This window comes from Lactuca saligna, chromosome 7, assembly GCF_052625555.1.
Source record: "Lactuca saligna cultivar CGN05327 chromosome 7, ASM5262555v1, whole genome shotgun sequence".
NCBI classification, from domain to species: Eukaryota; Viridiplantae; Streptophyta; class Magnoliopsida; order Asterales; family Asteraceae; genus Lactuca; species Lactuca saligna.
In genome coordinates, this window is record NC_136423.1 from 4,274,835 (window position 1) to 4,298,098 (window position 23,264).

Consider the following 23,264-nt stretch of genomic DNA (forward strand, 5'->3'; position numbering starts at 1 on the left):
AATCGATTGAAGCAAACTCTTATATAGCTAGGACATGTAGCGAAAACTGCTTGATTTAATAAACTGATTTGCAGTTTCTCGCTTTGGTCTTCATGGAGGTTTTAGAACGTGGGAAGAAGACAATGTGGGGAGCAGCTGAACCTCATTAACCGTAATTATTGAGGCATGGGCGCAATCGTGGGTAGAAGAAGTAGTAATCGATCGAATGAACTACAAACAACCGTCGAATTGGAGTTTATGCAGCTCTGATTGAAAGTTGTAGTAGTTTTAAGGGCTAGAATTTGGACGACGGTTTTTCCATTCACTGCCGTCAATAGTATTAATAATATGCTTAAGGATCAAAATGAACCGAAAAAGACCGAATAAACCAGATAGTTTGGTACTTATTATTATTATTATTATTATTATTATTATTATTATTATTATTATTATTATTATTATTAGAGTAAATTACTGAAATCGTCCCTGTGGTTTTGTTAAAATTGCATATTTGGTCCCTAACTTATATTTTGCACTCGGATCGTCCATCCGGTTTGATTTTGTTGCATTTTCCATCCCTGTGGTTTGGTCAAAACTGCATGTTTGGTCCCTAACTTTATGTATGTAAGGGACGAAAACACGCAACAAAATCAAACTACAGGGACGAAAAATGCAACATAATCAAACCACAGGGACGATCTGAGTGCAAAAAAAAATTAGGGACCAAACGTGCAATTTTAACCAAACCATATGGACGATTTCAGTAATTTACTCGTATTATTATTAGCTTAGAGGGTTATTTGGTACCTATCATAATTAACTTCAATCAACTCTTTTATATTTTGTATACACAAATATATATATATAGGAGGATTTAGTTACCAGATTCAAGAAAGAGTTCGTATGGACAATTAAGGTTCAGTAGTTAGCTCGAGAATATCTAGCTCATGAGCATACTACACAGATGGTGGTTGATATCACTGCCAAGTTTAGATAGAAGGCATTGATTTTCCCTCGGTATGCGGCGAAAGAGGAGATGATAATGACTCACTACCATGATATGTTGAGGATGGAGATTCGGGAATTTGTGAGCATTTTAGATCATCAGACTCCTTTCTGTGTAGTAGAGGAAGCTAGAGACAGGGAGTTGGATTTAGAGACCCAACAACGGAAGAGGAGGTGGATCAGGTCCACACATCAGCCACAACAGTCAAGAAGACCAGAGTGAGTGATGATTGGTTTGGAGATCGAGGGATTTGCGAGTTCTACGATAGGTGTGGTTTGTGCACCGTTTCTGGATGTTTCAGATGCTGACATGAGGGTTACTATAGTTAGGACTGTAGTCACAGGGAGTTCATGGTATGTTTCTTTTGCTGACAGCCAGACCATGCTAAGAGTGGATTGGATGGTTTTGGATCTAACACCTTTAGCTTGGCAGTTACTGGATGGAAGACATGGGAGAATTGGAGTCCCCATGGTTCGGGTTTGAGTTATTAGTTCTTCAGTTTGGTCAGGTGTTGTATTGTTGATTTCATCAGTGTCTTTTTTGCTTGTGTTTTCGTCTTTTTAAGTTTAATCTTGGATGACCTGTAGAATGGTATTGTTTTAATCAACTCAGGTTCTGTATTGAATTATCATATTTGATTGGATTGCTTGTTGTTGTTGGGCTGTAGACATATGTTGGAACTCTTTGGTCTTTTTCTGAAGGATTCAGATTCTCTTATGCCTTTTGATGTCAGGTATGGTTATTAGGAACCATGAGGTGAAGTTCTTGGATTGGATTGGAATTTTGAGTGGTTATGAAGTCATCAAAGTCTAGCCACTTCCAAGTGGGGGAGAATCGCTTTATCAGATGAAAAGATATAACGTCCCATTTTCACATAAAAAATTTTCATTTTTAATTAAGGTAAAACTGCTTATTTTTAGAATACAAGTTAAGAAAGCCATTTGTTCCAAAGTACATTGTTTAAAATCAAAGTTTTATAGTAAACGTAAAATCTTCATTGTTGCAGATGAATGTGTACAGTCACACCTTCGCCCTCCCATGATAACTGATAATATCTGAAAAACAATAACAACTGGGTAAGCATGAAGCTTAGTGAGTTCGACCAAAATACCCGACACAGTTTACATACAAGCATGCATATCAGGTCCACAATTATCAGACTAGAATACACGGGGTATGTTGGCTTGCTGCCTCAACCTAACCGCTCCTCCTGATACTCCATGTGTACGACTTACAGCCGACCCACACCTGGTATCTCGACTTATAAAACATATTAGGACTGCCTCAACCTCACCCGCCACAATATGTCGACATATAACTAATCAAGAATCAACTAGGCAAATAAATACATGCAAATTATCAATCATGCATATAGCTCTCTACCGCGTACTAAACCCCTCACAACACACTTCTCCGCTACTAGCAAATCTCCATGGAATGCATTAATAATCTCCATAATAAATGTATTTTGAATTTAATTATGATAATATTTTTCATAATTAATATTTCTTATATGTACCATATCTACCCTTAGGGCACATATTAGAAAAGAGAGCTGATATTTTCACGGAGCTTTTTTTATCTTTCCACTGAAAATATAGTATATTGACCATTATACCTTTATTTCTAATTTTCCATTCGTAAACTAAATAGTGAGAAATCCGTGTTTTTCTTTCCAACCTATATTAAATCCCAACCCATTCACAAGTGTCATCGGAAGTCAGAACCAGATCAAGCTAAGCGAATTCTTCTTGCAACAGTTTATAAGGTAAGTCTATAGGGACAGTAGACGCTGTCGATTATTCCAAATTTCTTTCGTGGACGACAAAGCACATCTTCGATCATTTTTCACTCGAAATTTGGGACCCTTTCATAGATTTCCTAATTTGATTTGCATTTGATATCTCAAGAGAAACCAACGCTTATGTAAACACACATATAGATTGGAAGGAAACCCTATAAGTCGATCTGTCCAAGGCCGATCTTCCTAGGATCAAGAAAGAAGAAATCAAGGCGTAGGTAGAAAGCAACATGATTAATCTACAAATCAAAGGCAAGAAAAATGTTGAGAAAGAAAATAAAAACATACATGGCATTCTTTCGAACAAAGCAGTGGGAAGTTTTCCAGAAAGTTCACGTTGCCAGAGAATGCTAATATGGATCAAGTGAAAGCAGCCATGGAAAACAGAGTGCTCACGATTACTGTACCCGGGAAAAATGTGAAGAAGCCATATGTCAACTCCATTAAAATCTTTGTTTAAAAAACCCACCGGTCTATAAAGTTCTACATGATTAAGCTGGACGTATATTGTTTAGTCTGGTTGGTTATGTTTGTTGTGTGTGTGTGTCAATAATTCTGGTCTTTTTGTTTGGTTCGTCCATCATGTGTTTGTTGAAATGCATAGCAAAACTGATATATCAATAACATGATAACCACATCTTTAAGATTTTGTTTGGTGTATGGGGGATCGAGAAGAAATGAGAAAAATCTTGTTTTGTGGGTTGAAGAAGCGTCGGCAGAAAATGCAGCCTATGGGGGAAGAAGTGTTTCGTTCGCCGTGCCTCTGCCTCGTTTGGAGTTTTCAAGTCTTGGTCATGAGTTTTTGGAAACAAAAACTGCATTTCTTTCTTTTTAATTATTTACACATTCAAATAGGGGTGTAATAGTCAATATGTAATTTTTTCAGTTGAAGAATCAGAAAATTAAGTGGAAAAATCAATGCCCATTAGAATATATATATATATATATATATATATATATATATATATATATATATATATATATATATATATATATATATATATATATATATATATATATATATATATATATATATATATATATATATCCCTAAACCTACAAGACAGTGTTCAAACCTTTTTGGTAGGAAACTTTTAATTTGTCAAAATGGTTTCAAATTCTTCTCTTGCAACAACTATAAACCTCCCATGTCTAGACCTTTCAAAGCCATTACTACCTTCATCTATATCATCTCTTTCTGAAGCATGTCATCAGTGGGGTTTCTTCAGAATTGTCAATCATGGGGTCTCCAAGGACCTTTATGAAAGTATCCATTCTTTCTCAAATAAATTCTTTGATCTCCCTAGTGAAACAAAGCTTAAACTTGGTCCTTCTTCCTGTATCAAAACTTACACTCCTCCATTCATTGCATCTCCTTATTTTGAAAGTTTTAAGGTTTGTGGACCAGATTTTCATTCATCAGCTCATGATTCTATTGATGTGATCTTCGATGAAATACCTCACGAATTCTGGTAAGGATGTTGATCTTTTAATTAAACATTTGTAAGTGTGGGTTCATTGTCGTCGCAAAAATTATCAATATAGTTTCAAAATTGAGTTTTATCACCGTGGAACGTATATGTTTCATTATAAGCTAACTATTTTGATTGCATCTATATGGAAGATGGCAAAAGAATTCTAGAGCTTTCATTATGAACTATCCATTCTGTTGCAAAAGTTCAAAAAAAACTGTCAAAAAAAGGTTACAAGAATCTATATACGGGTTTAAGAAGTTTTCAAGAATGATGAATGGATTTTTAATTGTAAATTATTCCGTATGTTATAATATTGATAAAACATAAAATATGTCATGTAGTGATTGATATAGACATTTTTTAATGGTTAATTTGCAATTAAACTACAACCAATGTGCAGTCACTTGCCCACTGCACCAGCTCACTTTGTGTGTATGATTTGATATATAATTTAGTGACAGTTTTTTTAAATTCTTAAAGCACCGCATAATATATAAGACAAGACTAAAAATATATATGTGGACCAAGACCACTCACGCAATTTCTAAAGGAGCTTTTTCCATAAAGAGAAATAATTAATAATGCATTCTGTAATCAATTAAAAATTATGCACTTGTAATTAGTTGTAACTGATGTCTGATATGAACGATTATGTATTTTTGGTTGCTTTTATAGTGAGATATTAGAAGAGTATGGAAAGAGAATGACCGAACTGTCTAATAAGATCATGAAGATCGCTTTAATGATTCTAGGAGAAGGATTCGACACAAGATTTTATAATTCAGATTTCAAGAAGTGTCATGGTTATTTAAGGATAAACAGATATTCTCCACCAATGAAGTCAGAAGGAAAAGAAACCACTGAATTAGGCCTAGGGATGCATACTGATATGAGTTGCATAACTATTGTGTATCAAGACGATTCAGGAGGTTTACAGGTGAAATCTAAAGAAGATGGGAGATGGATGGACATTGCTCAAAATGAAGGGACCTTAGTTGTAAATATAGGCGATTTGTTGCAAGCTTGGAGCAACAACAAACTCGTATCGTCTGAACACAGAGTCATCTTAAAGAAACCGGTCAACCGGCTTTCCATTGCTTTCTTTTGGTGTTTTGAAGACGAGAAGGTGATTTATGCTCCTAAAGAAGTTGTAGGGAACGGGAATATGAGATTCTATGAGCCATTTGTTTGCTTGGATTACTTGAAATTTAGAGAGAGCAACGAAGAAGGCAAGTTCGAAAAAGTTGGGTTTACAGTTAAAGATTTTGTCACAAATAATACAAAGAATCATTCACAGAAGTCACAAGAATCATCTGTATGAACCTATATATATGCATATCAAACTGGATTCTGTATTTGAATGCATTACAGCGTAAATCGTTGGTAAATAATTACTTCGTCTGGTTTATTATATATGTATAGTTGATTACGTACGATTGTTATTGTATTCAAGAAAACTTCAAGCATGCATATTGTATAAATTTCAGTAGTGTTTATAAAAACTCTTAAAGAAATAATCGCATCGTTTATGTTTGTAACCTGTTTAAGATATAGTGCTTTACTGTTATTTATTCAATTTTAATTAAATTAACAATAACTACCATCCATCACTTTTAACGTTGATGCACTAGACAAGTTATTTAACCATATTTTTATGCATATTACCTAATCTGATTAAGATTAAGCAATTAGTGGATATATATATATATATATATATATATATATATATATATATATATATATATATATATATATATTCAGATTTATTTAATATTATTCTAATTTTATGATACCGTGAGACCAAATCTAAAAATAATTTTAAAATGCAAAATAAATTGAAAATTCGAAAAATTATTTTTTTTAAATAATATTTTCGGAACATGAATTAACTAAAAAAAATAAAAAAATAAAAAAAAATTCCGTTTTTTTTTTTAAAACTACGTGAAATATTCTAATAGAATATTACACTGACATATTCTAAAAAATAATTTTAAAATGCCAAATAAATGGAAAAAACTAAAAATTCTTTTTTTTAATATTATTTTTGGAACTTAAATTAACTAAAAAAAATAAAAGAAAAATAAAAAAAAATCTCGTTTTTTTTAAAATACGTGAAATATTCTAATAAAATATTACACTGTACATATTCTAAAAATATTTTTAAAATGCAAAATAAATGGAAAAATCCAAAAATTCTTTTTTTATATATTATTTTCAGAATTTGAATTAACTAAAAAAAATACATCTCACGGTCTCACAAAATTAGACCATATATATATATATATATATATATATATATATATATATATATATATATATATATATATATATATATATATATATATATATATATATATAATACACTTCACAGTTAATGTTTGGTGTCATGGAAAGTAATGCTTTGTTTTGGTGCTTGCCTTTCATGCATATCCAATACAAAATCAAGTGCTTTACTTGTAGATTGCGGAGATCTTTTCATTTGTCTTTCATGATTTTATATATATATATATATATATATATATATATATATATATATATATATATATATATATATATATATATATATATGTGGAAATGTTATATGAAAAATAAAAAAACCCTAAAAATCATAAAAATGCATAAAAAAATACTTAGAGATCACAAATATTTTTTTGACTTTTTTTTACTAAAAAATCGCAGGTATTTTTACAAATTCACTGAAAAAAAATGTAACATCCATAAAATTCGAGCAAATTTAAAACTTTTTAAATCATTTAAAACCATTCAGTCATTACAATTTATTTTTAAAATAGTTTAAACATTAGAGTTCTCAGAAATCATAATCATCAATCGAGGAAGTGTACGGTCACGCATTCGCCTTCCCGCGGCCACCCACTGAACCTTAAACAATAAACTGAAACTGTAAGCCCGAAAACTTAGTTGTTTCCTTGTGATTTACAAGTGAACCACTATACACTTATAGTTGTTTCCTTCACAACTAAAAAAAGTCAAAGTAATGATTATAGTTTTGACCACAAAAGCATCACTAAAACAACATCAATCCAAAAACATATTCAAATTTCAAAATAAATATATATTATTTTTGCACCTGCTGATTTTTTATGGAATGCAGTGTTGCTACCTTGTATATGTTTCTTTGTGCAACAATTGGCTTTGATTGTGGTCTTCTAGGCCACCTAACATTCTAAAAATTAATAATAATACATAAATACAGAATTTAATAATATGACATTGAGATGGCAAATAAACAATATATGTATGCAAAAATCAATAACCCTAAACAATTTTAAAATAAATAAAAAATAAACTAAACAGTCCCATAATTAATACAACATATCATTAGTCCTTAGAAGCTCCTCTTTCAAGAATGCATCCATACAAGAAAACCACAATATGGAATTTTATTTAGTTTTTTTAACACTGACACATATCTTATGCACCAAAGGACAATCCTTGAGGTAATTTGCATTGTATAAATCATGTTTATTTTCAGTCGAATCAAGCAAAATTTTAACCATTTTGTTAGGTTTTTTACTGTATCCTTTAAAAAGGGTCTGCAACTCATACCCCTTTCATCTGTTATCCATAAAAAGAAGGATAAATATGTTGAATTAGGTGTCTAAGCCCATAGCTATTTTGGTATGTATTTGACCCAATTATGAGCAAGGTCCTTTTAGGTTGCCTTCACCATAGCAACTGATATGATGAATTAAGGAGAAAGAGGATTAATTATGATTTATTAATATATTATGTGAATAATATGTTAAAAGAGAAATCATATTGTTTAATTAATATTGATCAATAATTAATTTAGAATTAATTTTGTGGTCAAAAGAGATTAATTAAATTAAGGGGACTGATACTGTAATTATAAGATAGTTATAGTGTTGGGCTGACGAATTCTATATGGGAGCCCATATAGAAATCGTCAAAGGGGCCTTCTGGAAGGATCTTTGGGCTACTTAAGGACTAAGCAATTGGATTAGGGTTTCCATGTTGAAAACCCTAGTAGCATCCACTATATAAGGACCCCTAAGGCTCCCAGAAACGTGGCTAAGCATTCCTAAGAGTATCTTGGACGTTTTTGGTGCCTCTCCTCTCTCTGTTATTCATCCTTGTTGCTAATGGTGTTTATGAATCCATTAGAGGTGCAACACTTGGGGAATTAAGCTTTCAGAAGTCAAGATCAAGAAGGTTTGTGCTTGTTATTGCTACATAGAAAAACCATAGGATTGATGTTATGCACATAACCCAACATTGGTATCAAAGCCTAAGTCATTTTTCTAGTTGAATAGATGCAAAAGTGAACTGCCAAAGGATCAAAAAGTTGAATTTTTGTAGCCTCAAAAAGTGGATTCGACGAGTCTAGGGTGCAGTTGCAGGAATTTTCGATTTTTTGAGCAGTTTTTGATGAGGATAATTACCTAAACTCGTTTTTCTTGCCTAAAATCGATTTTTCATGTTTGGAATTGTTATCCTTATCAAAATTGATAGATTTGGTTAAATATGGATAATATAGGATTATTATAAGTCAAATATTTTACCTAGTAAGTTTGAAAAAGTTCCAATTTACACCCTTAGGTTTTATAGTTTATATTTGAACTTAAAAGTTTTAGTTTTTGATATTTAAATAGTGAAACCCTAATATTTTGTAAAGTTTCAAAATTTGTCCTCAAGTTTTGGAATTTTAAATTTAATTAAAAGGTCTTGATTTTGAAATATTAAATTCTAAAACCTTAGTATTTTGAAAAGTTCAAATTACACCCTTATGGTTTTATTAAATTAATTAAGTGTGTAATTAAAAGAGAGTTAATAAATCCATAATGTAATGATTTATATTTAATAAAATTAAAGATATAATTTATTAGATTAAACCACCTAGTATTTTAAAAGTGTAAAATACACCCTTATACTATATAAAATTAAAATTCTGATATTATATATGTATGAGTAAAGAGTCAGACTTACCGTTAGTAGACCTCATTCACGAAGTTGGTCTATAAGGGGTGTTTAAGGAAGCGGTCTGTAAAATGACCACCATTGGGTATCCACTATTACCTACCGCACTCTTGACTAGTGGAGGGTCATTAGCCAAACGGGTAGGATAGGACACAACATTCCATTATAAGTATAATGAAATACGAAGTAACTAAACACTTTTACAAATTCCCAAATCTTAGTTACTTTACGAAAAATGTGGAATTGGTGCTAATCCATGAAATTGTACATTGCACCTTGTTGGTCGTTAGTGGAGCATGTGTGGTTAACCGACACACTAATATGGGACCAATGAAGGATGACAATGGGTAGCTCGTAGATTATCATAGATCAATGAAGCGTGTGTGGTTAACTGACACATTGATTAGGTGATGGACAAACGGGTCATTAGCCAAACGGGTAGGATAAGACACAACATTCCATTATAAGTATAATGAAATACGAAATAACTAAACACTTTTACAAATTCCCAAATCTTAGTTACTTTACGAAAAATGTGGAATTGGTGCTAATCCATGAAATTGTACATTGCACCTTGTTGGTCGTTAGTGGAGCATGTGTGGTTAACCGACACACTAACATGGGACCAATGAAGGATGGCAATGGGTAGCTCGTAGATTATCATAGATCAATGAAGCGTGTGTGGTTAACTGACACATTGATTAGGTGATGGACATCTTAGAGAGTACCAAACTAATTTTCATGGTTATCCACACCTTGTTTGTGATCATCGGCATCCTAGTCACAAACTTAAAGGGCATAATCGAGATTAAACATTCCATTGAAAAGTTCAATGAATCTCAAAACATCTAGGAATTTCTATTCATTTAAAACCTAATTTTCAATTTTTGTTTTTCATGGTGGAAATTAGTAAATCATCATTTACCTACCTTTAAATATTTTGCAGCTGGATTACAGCATCCCTCTTCCGAGTTGTAGAATATTGTGTTGGATCCAAGCCTTAATATCTCATTTGGGTGTTTTATTAAGGACTCAATCAACTAGCTTGAATTTTCTCCCGTCTTGTAGATGTTTAGTTATGACGACTATGGTCTTCCCAAATCCTTTGGAAAAAATTTTCCTCATAAAAGTGGAAGTCCACGTAACGATCAAGGCGAAAGATCAATCCATTGTTTATGGTTAAGTGGAACTTCACTTCCTCCACCTCCTCCAATTATTCTCTCTGACCCAAAAGTTAGAAGACTTGAAAAGTTCAAGATCACTCAAGCCCTATTAGCAAGTAAACACGAAAATGGAAAGTTTGTGTGTACACATGTCTTGGAGATGAAGTCACACATTAACAAGTTAGGAATGTTGGGTGTCATTGTCTCAAGGAAGTTGGTTGTTGACTTGGTTCTTCAATCACTTCCCGAATCATATAATGAGTTTATTAGAGAGTACTGTATGATGGACCATGACATGACCCTCATTGATCTTATCAACATGGCTTTTAGAGTATCTCATGACATCAATCATATCCATCATCCACCATACACATTCTCTATATGGGATACACTCTCCTAGATACGGTTGCATCAATACTACCATCCATTAAAAATAAGCAACTTCTAACAGGCCAAAAACCATCATGAATGGTAGGATAACAAAAAGGTGATGTTAGCTCAAGCTTCGTCCATCCTTTGGGAGCCATTGAAGGCACACTGTTGCCAAACATACTTAGTGTAATTCCTTCAACTTCATCCTTACCAACATTCCCAACCTTAGAAACAATAGTATCCATCCAAACCATAGCCAAACTAAGAATATTGATACACCAATCATATTGTTGATAGGTGCATTATATGCACCTATTTTGCACGTCTATTTATATATTTTCATTATATTTTAGTTCATAATTCTTGCATTTAGTTAATTATTTGGGCACTTGCATGTTTTATTTGGAATGCCTGGTATTTCACTATTTTTGATTATTTTTGTAGGCATTATGAAGCTTGGAGCATTAGCGCATGAAGAAAAGATGGGTCGGTCATGTCATGGAAGAAAACATGAAGACATAACATGCGTCGTTGCGTATCGTCATAGCAAAGGACTATGTTTGAAACATGTGTCATGTCACACCAAAACATGTCGTGTTTGTCCTTTTTATCACATATTTGAGCAACATGACTTGTGGTTAAGCTAGACCGAAAACGTAGCCAAGTTTGAAGACTTATTGAAGTTTTAGCAAAAAGCATGGCCATGCTAAAAACACATGGTTATGCCAAAAATACATGGGCAAAAAAGCATGGTCATGCTAAAAACGCATGGACTTATAACAAGCACGTGAACTGTTAATAAAATAAGGGAAGTCATCATTTTTAATTAAGGGTGGTTTTGGGAGAAACTTATGGCGATTTTGGGAGATTTTTGGGAGTTCTTCAAGGCTACTAATCATTGCAAACATTTTTTATTTTTAGTTTGAAGAATTAAACACTTCCATTTCCATCTTTTTGTTGGTTGATTTGTTCTTAGCCATGTATAGCTAAGAAATCCTAATTTATAGTTCTTGTTTAAAACATGTTATTTGCTTAACTTGAAGCATATGGCTTGATACTTGATTTATGATTCTATTATAGTTATTGTATTCTTGTTTAAACTAGAATCATTGAATTTGATTTATGTTTGATTGACTACTTATATAAATAGAATCATTGAATTTGATTTGGCAAGTGAAAGGTATTAGAGTGTGTTAACGTCTTTAAGTACCAACTTAGAATGACAATCATGAATTACATCAAGTCATAATCAAGTTAAATGACAACATTGAGAACCAGAACTCAAACTGTTCCAACAAATTGTTTACAAATTTATTTCCTTTTCTGCATGTTTTCGAAGTAGATTGTTAGTTTCATTATTGAACTATTGCAAATAGGAAGAATTTAATATATGCCTTTAATAAATGTTAAAATATCATATTTGCCCAACCTATTTTTTAAATATCATATTTACCCATCTTAAGTTGTTAAAATATCAAATTTTCCCAAAGTATTTTTCTTTAACATTTTTTAATCATTTCTTGTATTTTTAAATCATTAAAATTGAAAAAGAAATTTGAATGGATTATATTGCCCTTGCTTCTAAATCACAAGATCTCTTTATGCAATAAACGTACAGGATCATCTTCGGCATTTGAACCTGAAATTCAAGTGTCAACCTATCGTCGTCTTACCTCTTGCCCCACTCTGTCTTCCTTCTTATAGACGTTTATAATAATCAAGCAATTCTAGGTAATTCTGGTGTTAACATTTAGAATTTTAGGGATTTCTTTGTGAATTTATATATCGTTGTATGAGCTTTTGATCTGTTTCAATATGTGAATGCAATCAATCTATATCTGCTCTTTTGATCAGTTTTGTTTTTAATATCTAAGATGAGTTGTTGATTGCATCACTTCCCTTGGGATTTAGCTTACATGAGTTGTTGATAACATCATACTATCATAAATACTTTGCAGTGAGTTATTCTTAAACGAAAGACTTGGATGATCAGGTTTTTTCTCCATAATATTGCATCAAGCAATTAGTATTATTTAAGAATTGATATTCTATCTTGGAGGATCCTAAAAAGGAAAAAGAAAAGAAAAGAGAACCAACCGATTGATCTTCTAAAGTTTTGAAAAGAAAATAGTTGCAACATATCATGCTTTTATATGAAAGAAAGTTAGATTCAAACAAAGGTTAATAATTTGAACCATGGTTGTGTTCTTGATCAATCTTAATTAGAGACATGGAAAAAATGAAACTGTAAAAAAATAGTTTTTGGAATTCTTAGTGGTTTGGTTTTATTTGGTGAATTAGACTTGTATAATGAGGCATTGGATATCTTTTTGACTTTAATGTTGTGAAATGAAACAAATTTAGTGGAAAGGTAATCAGTTTTTCTCCTTTGCGTGCCACTTAAATCATATTTTTTGAACTACTGGTTAAATCAAAAAAAGAATCAATCACTTTATAAAAGCTTTTAAATCCTGATTTGCATGCCATTAGTTTTTGTTTCAAAATTTTTAAAGTCATGCTTATTAACATGTTTTAAAGAAATTATTACATGTTTTTACATAAATGCGTAGAAAAACGTCCGCACTTTACGTGGTGATTTTGTATAATATTTTACAATTTGAAATGATTCATAAACTTTAAGAAAATTTCATCAAATAAAGTAGTTTGAACGTATATTACTGAACATTTTTTTATTGATTCTAGTTGCATTGGTCTTTAGACATCAAGATTTCATAGTGTTATGTCTTACCATTATCTTAGATTATTGACGTAGTGTGGATACATATGTAATCCGGAGAATATTGCATTGATATGATGTTAGTTTGATAATTGATATACCTGTGTTTAACGTTGTACTCCTACAAATGGTCTTAATTAGAGTTATAATCGTTCTTACAGCACCCCACATGAACAAGATTGTATCTTTTAGTTTTTGAAGATATGTAAGTGTTTTTTGTATGATGTACAAGTGGATAATGCATTAATGGTTTGGGATAGTGAGACTTCATCAATGCGACTGTCTGTCAACTTATGTCGACTAAAAAAATTAGGATGATAGCCATAATTTGAAAAATTAGGATGATAGCCATAATTTGAAAAGAGATGATGACAATTAAATATAGTTTTTGGTATTTTGGATAAATATGATATTTTGAAAGTTTATGAAGGGTATAAATGATATTTAAAATTATATTTATAAGAGGGGTATTATAGTCAATTGATAAAAAAAAGAATTAAAAATGATTAAAAATATTAAAGAAAAAGATTTTGGCAAATTTGATATTTTGAAAGGTTAATAAGGATAAATTTTGATATTTAAAAATTAAGTTTGACAAATATGATATTTTGACGTTTAATAAGGAGATATTTGAAATTCTCCCTTGCAAATAAAACTCCCTTTGTAACCAAAGTATCTTGCACAAAAAGATATAGACTTTTATCATGTATCTCTGTGATTCGATCATGATTGTCTTATACTAGTTTTTAATACATTAAAACAGTGTATTTTGAATCTATTAGACCTCTATTATTTTTTGAGTTTGATGCACCTAACAATTGTCCACACCCATGAACCATCAACTTGACTACCAACCCGAATCTCTAAAAAATGACATACTAAATACGTTTTTCGAACATCGGGCCTTATGTATGAGGTGTTTGGCCAAATAGGCAAACATGTAACAAGAAACACTACCGAACTTCTTAATCCCGACCACAAACTCTTTTTCGGTCATAACGATGCAACAAATGTGACGAGAAAGGTTAATGATGTCTAAACCATTTATTGGCCAACAAAAGAGCCCTTCCCCTATATTGTGGAGCTAAGGGAATACACCCTACCCCCATTCTAGAACTCTCATATAACACATAAAAAGCTATGATGGTATGTACCGGAGACCTAGAACGTATGAGTCATACATAGTCACTAAAGTTGGACAAGTGGTTTTGGTGCATGCTTTTCAAAACAACATTAAAAGAACGCGGTTTAAAAGTTCAACACCAAACAATATTCATAGCTAGGAAAAATTCACAGGCGAGTTCACGAGTCACTTTTTCCAACAGAGAAAGTATACCTCTAACAACCATGTGACAAAGATAAGGAAAAACTACACCAGAATACCTAGTAAGATTCAAAGAGGCCTAAGTACAATGTTGTAACAGAGATGATGGCATGATTATTGGTATATTTTCTCATGGGTTGCGACCAATTAACTATGGTGGAAGCTAACGGGAAAGGCACAAACTAACATGAGCAGGAAAAAAGAAACAACCCAGCAAAATCTCTTCCAAAGAGTAGCAAAATATATCAAACAAAAGATAACAAATGATACTCGAAAAATATAAACTCTTTGTATAAGAGTCCACAATACCAAACCGTTAATTGTACATATGCTCTCTGAAACAAATGAATTTTCATCACATCCAAAAACCGACATAACCACCATGGAAACAAACATCCCAGTCGGCAAACCATGTTTCCAACATTGCCGCAAGGACAAACACATCAAACAAAACCAAAACTAGTGAACATCACTAATGAAAAAGAAATCCAACTGACAAATCATAAGGTTGCCTACCGAGAACAAATTCTGAGAATTAACACTCTAAATAAACAACTCTAAACACCCCTTAATCTCTTTTTTCAAAAGAGGAAGCGCTTAAAAATGAAAATGACATTGACCTTTCATAAATGACCCCGTTAGAAAATATGAGTAAACATGAACTTTGGGCTGCAAGAAGATGCTACATATCCACACTACACCCAAAAGCTACTTATTTTAATCCAACTCTTGCAAATATAACAATTTTTCGGGTAACTTTTTGCTTTATTTTTTCAGTATAAAATACAATCACACAAAAAGAAATAGAATTTTAGTACTTTACGTGTAACTTAAATTCGGTGATCTCGATATTTCGGATCACGGGCCTTGTCCCGTCCCGCCATCTTCTTTCCCCTTTCCTTAAATTTCCAAAAGGAGAACTATGACAAGCTTCCAGTCCCATGGCGATGCCGTTTCCTAATTCTATGCTAAAATGCGCCACAACCATGGCTTTGGCCTCTGCAAACTTTGTTCTATTAGGACAGCCATTTCCGGCTCCTTCGGTAGCTCGATTTGCTCCTCGTTCTCGTAGTCTGAAGCCTAATTTCATCGATTTCAGCTCTCACACTCGAATTTCAGCTGCACCAAGTGAGTTTACGGAATCCTCGAATTTCGGTGATTCAGTTCATACCTCTGATGATCATCAGGTAAAAATGTGTTTGCGATTTTAAGTGTTTTCCGTGTATACATATTTTTTTGTTAAAAAGGATTATTTGCAATTATGATAATTATAAGCACAACCAAACATCCCTTTATAATTAGCATTGTGTATGAACGATTCTGCTAATCTTATAGCTGAACAGTTCGTGTTTTACTTCCGAAATCCGAATTACAGAATTATGATTACATTCATATTTTAAAACTCAAATTATAGACTTTTAGGTCTTAGTGGTCCTAATCACTAAAATATGTATGGAAAATGATACCTTTAATAACGCTTGTCGTTTTGTAATTCTAAAAGCGATCCCTGTGCTCCAAATCGTTTTCTGTAGGTTGTGGACATTGCCCCTTCAGAGGAGCGTGATTTTTCTGGCACACCACATGTTCCTGTATACGTTATGCTACCAGTGAGTTTTCAATCTTCTCTATTTGTTGTCGATAATTTCTGTCAGATTACATTTTTTATGTATGAATTTCAGTTGGGGATCATTGATATGGAGTGTGAGCTGATTAATCCTGATGAACTATCAAATCAGCTAAGAACACTAAAGTCAATTAATGTTGATGGAGTTATGGTTGATACATGGTGGGGAATTGTAGAAGCCAACACACCACAACACTACAATTGGAAAGGTTACAGAAAACTATTTGAGATAGTACGCAACCTCGACCTTAAGTTACAGGTTTGTAAAAACCCTCATTTCCTTGACTTTCTGTATTAAGTCCTTATGTCTGCATAAGTCAAAAAGTAACAATATATATATATATATATATATATATATATATATATATATATATATATATATATATATATATATATATATATATATATATGAGTTGTTAATAATATTAATAATGTGATATCAGGTTGTGATGTCATTTCATGAATGTGGAGGGAATGTTGGTGATGATGTTCATATTCCATTGCCAAAATGGGTAACAGAAATTGGTGAAGAAAATCCGGATATATATTTCACTGACAGAGATGGAAGACGCAACCCTGAAAGCCTTACATGGGGAATTGACAAGGAACGTGTTTTAAAAGGCCGTACTGCTGTTGAGGTATCGGATTTTGATTCTGCCAAATGACATATTATATAAATAAATAAATAAAATGAATGTTATAACAGGAAAATTACTGAAAATAGCAATGTACTTTACTTTTTTTTTTTTTGCCAATACTAGTAAAATACTTACATTTGCTACCACTATAGACAAGGTATGTTATTCATTATATATTGCTATTATCGGTAAAAAAGAAAATGCAAGCTGCTATTATGGGTAAAAACTGTAATTTTGGTGCTATTTTAAATAAATAAAAAATGTAATTATGTTGGTATTATGGGTTTAAACTTTAAATATTGCTATTATCGGTAAAAAAATGTATACACATTGCTATTACAGGTAAAAAATAAAGTAGATTGCCTATATCTAAAAAAAAAAGTAAAGTACATTGTTATTTTATACAAAATTTCCTTTTAATAAGTGTTGTGTTACAATACATATGCAGGTTTACTTTGAGTATATGAGGAGTTTTAGGGTTGAGTTTGATGATTTCTTCATGGATGGAAGCATTACTGAGATTGAGATTGGATTAGGTGCCTGTGGAGAATTGCGTTACCCATCTTACCCTGCAAAACATGGTTGGGAATATCCTGGTATTGGTGAATTTCAGGTATTTTATTATAGAAAGATCGTGAAATGCTTATTTCAACATTTTTACCAATTTATTCAAAAATGTTACTTGTTTTGGGTTAATTACAAATAACCAACAATGGGGAGGTAAGGTAATATAACAAAATGAAAACCTTTTTAAATTTTATTACAAAATGATCACCTATTACTTTTTTGTGAAATTGCTTATTAGAGGTCCCCACTAGAAAAAACCTTAAAAAAAAAAAAGATATAAACTACAGTCATTTTCACAAAAATAATGTGTGGGGACAAACTTAAAAAGCAATTTCCCGAAATTCGGTGGTCATTTTATGATAAATGTTGAAAATGTGGTCATTTCATTTGAAAAAAATGTAGTGGGGACCAATGAAAAAGCAATTTCGCAAGATCTATTCACGAATTATGCAACCATGTTTTCAACCAGTTAAATTAGGAAAAGATATGAAACTTTGTTGCATAAACTTTAAACAAGAACATTATAAAAACATGAACATGTTGAAATTTATAAAAAAAAATTCCAATGTTTTACTTGGATTGCAGTGCTACGATAAGTACTTAAGAAAGAGTCTTGAGAAAGCTGCAGAGGCAAGAGGACACTCATTTTGGGGTAGACCACCTGATCATGCAGGTTCTTATAATTCACAGCCTCAGGACACCAAATTCTTCTGTGATGGAGGTGAATACGACAGCGGCTATGGCAGATTTTTTCTAAATTGGTACTCTCACACTCTCATTCATCATGGCGACAGTGTACTCTCCATGGCCAATTTGGCCTTTGAATCCACTCCCATTTCCGTAAAGGTAACCTTTTACTATTCTTATTTATCTGTCTGCTGTCTGCTATCTGCTATCTGTTGTTGATTAACTAAAAAAGTTTGATGGATGATATATCAGGTATCAGGCATCCATTGGTGGTACAAAACGGCGAGCCATGCTGCAGAACTGACAGCTGGATTTTACAATCGGGCCAACCGTGATGGATACGGTCCAATTGCTTCGATGTTAAAAAAACACAACACCGCTTTAAACTTTACATGTGTCGAGTTACGTACACTTGACCAACATGAAGGGTTTCCGGAAGCAATGGCAGATCCCGAAGGGTTAGTTTGGCAGGTATAGACAAGATATCTGTTGCTGATGTGGACATATGATGTGGCAGAACTGATTCTACTTGTTTTTTTTTTTAGGTATTGAATGCTGCATGGGATGCTGATATACCAGTTGCAAGTGAGAATGCTCTTCCTTGTTATGATAGACAAGGCTACAACAAGATACTTGAACATGCAAAACCCAGAGATGATCCTGATGGTAGACATTTATCTGCTTTTACCTATCTCAGACTTAATCAATCTCTCCTTGAAGAACACAATTTAAGGGAATTTCAACTGTTTATCAACAGAATGCATGGTAATATATCTTTTTCCCTCCCTTAAATCAATGTGTTATTGCAATTTTCACTTACTGATTTTGTTTCATTAAAACAGGTGAAGTCGTGGAGTATCTTTAATTAGCATCTAATCCAACTTGTTTTCTCATTTTCTCGACTTATGTTACACGTTTTGTGTTCGGTGTGACTTGTAAACTACAAATTTTATGGTATAAGATATAAGTTGTTGAATTATTGTTTTTAATCCATCAAATTACTTCTTTGAAAAATGATATAGTCCGATAGTGTCCATTATTGGTAAATACCAAGTAAACAACGAATCATTGGTTATGAACTTGTGGACCTACCTATTGTTGAAGCTATTTTACGTTGTGTCGTCTTTTTATTTGTGATGTGTTTTATGTTTTGATAAGATGCATGATTTCAATTCCTTTAAAATTTGATGTTGTGACATCACGTCATCTTTTGGGGCATAAAAAAAATGATTGTTTCGAAGTAAAAAGCTGTATAATTTTGTAATGAAATAAAACAATTATACTATATACTTTAATAGTATTGTGATATGTCGAACATGACACATTCTATTGCATTGGAATTTTACATTATGTAATTGTTAAATGTAAAGTTGTCTTTTTGTATATCTTTCGCTTTGATGTTCGACGCACAAGCTTTTCTGTATTTAGTGAGGTTTGATGTCTGAGAAAAAAAAACAGTTGTTAGATGTCAGAAGTGGGATTTGAACCCACGCCCTCTCTCGAAGACCAGAACTTGAGTCTGGCGCCTTAGACCACTCGGCCATCCTGACTTGTGTGTTTTGAACATAGTTTAATAATCACATACTTTGCTTGAACTACAACATTAGCTTTTACATATCATGGAGCTTTCAACCTTTTTTTTAGAAAGACACCTATTTAATCATTATTTATATTACATATTCCAAGCCTTTTCTTAGCTCCGAATCATGTGTCAGAAATTGAGATGTCTTTCAGTTAAAACTTGTACGAAGTATCGATTAGTATAAGTAATGGAATTATAAAAGTAGGAATGTAGGATTATACATGGTATTTTAAAAAAGTAAACCCATTTAGCATTTGACCAATTACCATCAAATGTACATAAACACACCATGGTGGAAAACCATTTACAATAGTCAAAACCACCATCAATCAAATCAAATCAAATCTACCCTAATAAATGAAAATGATTTTGCCACATGTCATTCTCTTATCAAATTAGTCACATGTAATTTTGTTATAATTTTGAGATATATATTTATTTTCCACTTGTAATTGCTTCAATTTTCATTTTCAATCTATCATTAATTTAGTTTCCATAAATTAAACATACCATAATGACTATTAATTTTAAATTTTAAATTTTAAATTTTAAATTCAATTTCAAATAAATTTACAGTTTAAACCTTTATGTTTAACATTTTATTATAATTAACTCGGTTAGTACACTAAACACATAATTTTAATTAGTTTATTTTTTGCATTTTTTTCACATAATTTTCACTTATTTCAATGTCAAATTCAAATAAAATTTCTATTTAATCGTTCGTATTTAACATTTTGTTTTAATTAACCCGTATAATATACGGGTTTCACAACTAGTAAAATAAATATAAAAAAATGCAATACTCATCCATTCTAACGTCAACTTTTCTATTCTTTTTGACACAATTATATATATATATATATATATATATATATATATATATATATATATATATATATATATATATAGAGAGAGAGAGAGAGAGAGAGAGAGAGAGAGAGAGATTAAATAACTTCTATATCAATGTTTATAATTGCAATTTTAGTTTTTAATAATTATTACATGTATTTTCCTCTCTATTTATTTGTCATAATCTTTAAAAAATAATTCTTATGATATTTTATGCCATGGTGATCCTATTTGTATGATATTTTTTTTATCATGGTGATAATATTTGTTATTATTAATATTTTGCTATTTATTAATGTCATGGTGGTATTATTTGCATGATATTTCAAGAGTTTTATAATTACTTTGTTTGAACTGTATATATAATTATTATGATTCGAACGCTTTTAAATATTTAAAATTGTTGATAGAAAATTTTCATATTTGTTAATTAACTTAGATAAAAACCAAAATGTCTTTGTCCTTAGCAATTTAGTTATGTGACATCGCTCAATTCAAGTTCCCTTTCGAATATATGTAGAATATGAGTAGATTAGGATTGTATGTTTATGTTTGCCATTTAAAATAATAATAATAATAATAACTTTGTAATAAGCTACTTTTTGTTTATTTATTTAAAACTCTATCATTTTTGCCTATCATAATTATGTGGTTGCGAAAATATCATGTTATTTTAGTTTATAATAAAAAATAAATAAAAATTTAAAAACAAATAAAAATGTCTAACTTTTTTTTTATTATGTATGTTTACTAATAATCATACCTGTCATGCATTAATTTTTAGATTTTAGATAACCGTTGAAAATTGTTTAGAGCAACACAAACAAACATATTTTTATTTTTTGATGATCTAATTTACATTTTATCAAACATAATAGTTATTTAGATATAATTAAGGAGGATAATGATTAGAAAGTTATCAACTATAATTTTATCCCTATCATATATATATATATATATATATATATATATATATATATATATATATATATATATATATTATTTGTGTTTCTTTTTCATTTAATTATTGTTTTTTTCTCGATGATTATATATATATATATATATATATATATATATACCAGGCATTCTAAAATTTTAAATTAATTAAAGAAAATGGGAAATATTACAAAAAAAAACAGGTGATCAAAACAGACAAGGTTGTAACAAAAAGAAACAAGGTTGGATGGGAATATGTTTTTTCAATTTGGGTTTTAATTGGTCTATAGGTAGTTTTGGCTTTACAAAAATGGTTTTGACTATATAAATCGGGTGCAATAACACCACTCAAACTAGCCCACGAAAGAGTAGTTTGGATACAGTTGACTACGGTCAATATTTGAAGTCTACTATTTCGTCAATTTGTCTATTGTTTCGTTTTTTGTATAAAAAAATTATTTTGAAGAAATAAAACCGTAGGTTATTTTAAAACCTACGGTTTTCTCTGTATAATTTACTGTTTCCCAAACCGTAGCCTACGGTTTGGGTAAAATCTATGTTTTTTTTTAAACTACAGCATTTTGGGTATAGTCTATGGTTTTGAGTTAAAAAACTACCGTTTTCTAGTTTATTTTTTATTATTTTATTATTATTTTTAATAGAGAGTATTTTTTTAGAAGTATTTAATTTTAAAATATTGTTTATAAAATATAGAGTTGTTTTTTTTTGACAATTATTTTGTTAAAAAATATTCTTTGTAAAATATAAAATAATTTTTTAACAATTAATAGAATAAAATAGTTTTTCTCAAAAAATACTCTATTATAAAAAGAAAAAAAACGTAGGTTTTTTTACCCAAAACCGTAGTTTAAAAAAAAAAAAAAACATAGTTTTTTAACCCAAAACCGTAGGCTACGGTTTGGAAAACTGTAGATTATAGAGACAAAACCGTAGATCTAAAAAAACCTACGATTTTATATCTTCAAAATGATTTTTTTATACAAAACACGAAACAGTAGACGGATTAGCAAAACAGTAGACGGATCTAAAAACCTACGGTTCTTGGGCTATTTTGAGACAATTCCTAATTTTTGGCTAAATATTGTTAATTATTTCGTTAATTTGGCTAGATTAGTAATTAGCCCTATATACATTATGTTGGTAATTAAATAAGTTTTAAGCTGCTTTCAAACGGTAATTATTATTAAGGTGTCAACTATCATCATAATGACGTAATCGAAGAATTCTGCAAATTGCGACTACTTATGCTATTCTCATATGGTATGTCATTATTGTTCACAATCAGCTTCAAACATGCTTCATGTAAGAAATATAATCATGATAAGGTGTCAACTATCATCATAATGTTCAATATTAGAGCCTTTTTCTTAGAGAAAGATTGGTGGTTTAGTTATCCGAATGTCTAGAAGCACTATCATGTTGTACAAAGGAGCTGACAATAAGTATCCTTACTTCATTGTAAAATTGAATGATATTTATGTTGGTGAACCAATGAGTTCATCTACAAACTCTTAAGATGATGGTGTCATGGTGTGCAAGAA

At 31.1% G+C, this 23,264-nt stretch overlaps 2 protein-coding genes, 1 non-coding gene and 1 pseudogene across 3 annotated transcripts; 3 read left to right on the forward strand and 1 right to left on the reverse strand.

Moving 5' to 3' along the window:
* The first annotated feature begins 1,210 nt into the window (after positions 1 to 1,210).
* LOC145004980 (17.3 kDa class I heat shock protein-like) lies at positions 1,211 to 3,687 on the forward strand (annotated as a pseudogene).
* Positions 3,688 to 3,861: 174 nt separating this feature from the next.
* LOC145004481 (gibberellin 20-oxidase-like protein) lies at positions 3,862 to 5,794 on the forward strand. Its single transcript, XM_078963411.1, has 2 exons — positions 3,862 to 4,258; positions 4,937 to 5,794. The coding sequence occupies exons 1-2, from the start codon at positions 3,894 to 3,896 to the stop codon at positions 5,580 to 5,582; spliced, it is 1,011 nt and encodes a 336-aa protein (XP_078819537.1). The 5' UTR covers positions 3,862 to 3,893; the 3' UTR covers positions 5,583 to 5,794.
* Positions 5,795 to 15,645: 9,851 nt separating this feature from the next.
* BAM2 (beta-amylase 2) lies at positions 15,646 to 19,321 on the forward strand. Its single transcript, XM_078963410.1, has 9 exons — positions 15,646 to 16,003; positions 16,349 to 16,423; positions 16,496 to 16,699; positions 16,884 to 17,078; positions 17,527 to 17,691; positions 18,231 to 18,491; positions 18,585 to 18,803; positions 18,878 to 19,097; positions 19,175 to 19,321. Exons 1-9 carry the CDS (start codon positions 15,758 to 15,760, stop codon positions 19,195 to 19,197), a joined length of 1,608 nt encoding a protein of 535 aa, XP_078819536.1. The 5' UTR covers positions 15,646 to 15,757; the 3' UTR covers positions 19,198 to 19,321.
* A 477-nt stretch (positions 19,322 to 19,798) lies between these two features.
* On the reverse strand, positions 19,799 to 19,882 carry TRNAL-CAA (transfer RNA leucine (anticodon CAA)). The gene has a single exon. It is a non-coding gene; the product is annotated as a tRNA-Leu (tRNA).
* Between the last annotated feature and the right edge of the window lie 3,382 nt (positions 19,883 to 23,264).

Coding starts and splice junctions, on each gene's coding strand:
- BAM2 (XM_078963410.1), top strand. CDS start 15,758: ATGGCGATGCCGTTTCCTAATTCTATGCTAAAATGCGCCACAACCATG. Junction 17,692..18,230: donor CTGGTATTGGTGAATTTCAG/GTATTTTATTAT, acceptor CTTGGATTGCAG/TGCTACGATAAGTACTTAAG. Junction 18,804..18,877: donor CCGAAGGGTTAGTTTGGCAG/GTATAGACAAGA, acceptor TTTTTTTTTTAG/GTATTGAATGCTGCATGGGA.
- LOC145004481 (XM_078963411.1), top strand. CDS start 3,894: ATGGTTTCAAATTCTTCTCTTGCAACAACTATAAACCTCCCATGTCTA. Junction 4,259..4,936: donor GAAATACCTCACGAATTCTG/GTAAGGATGTTG, acceptor TTGCTTTTATAG/TGAGATATTAGAAGAGTATG.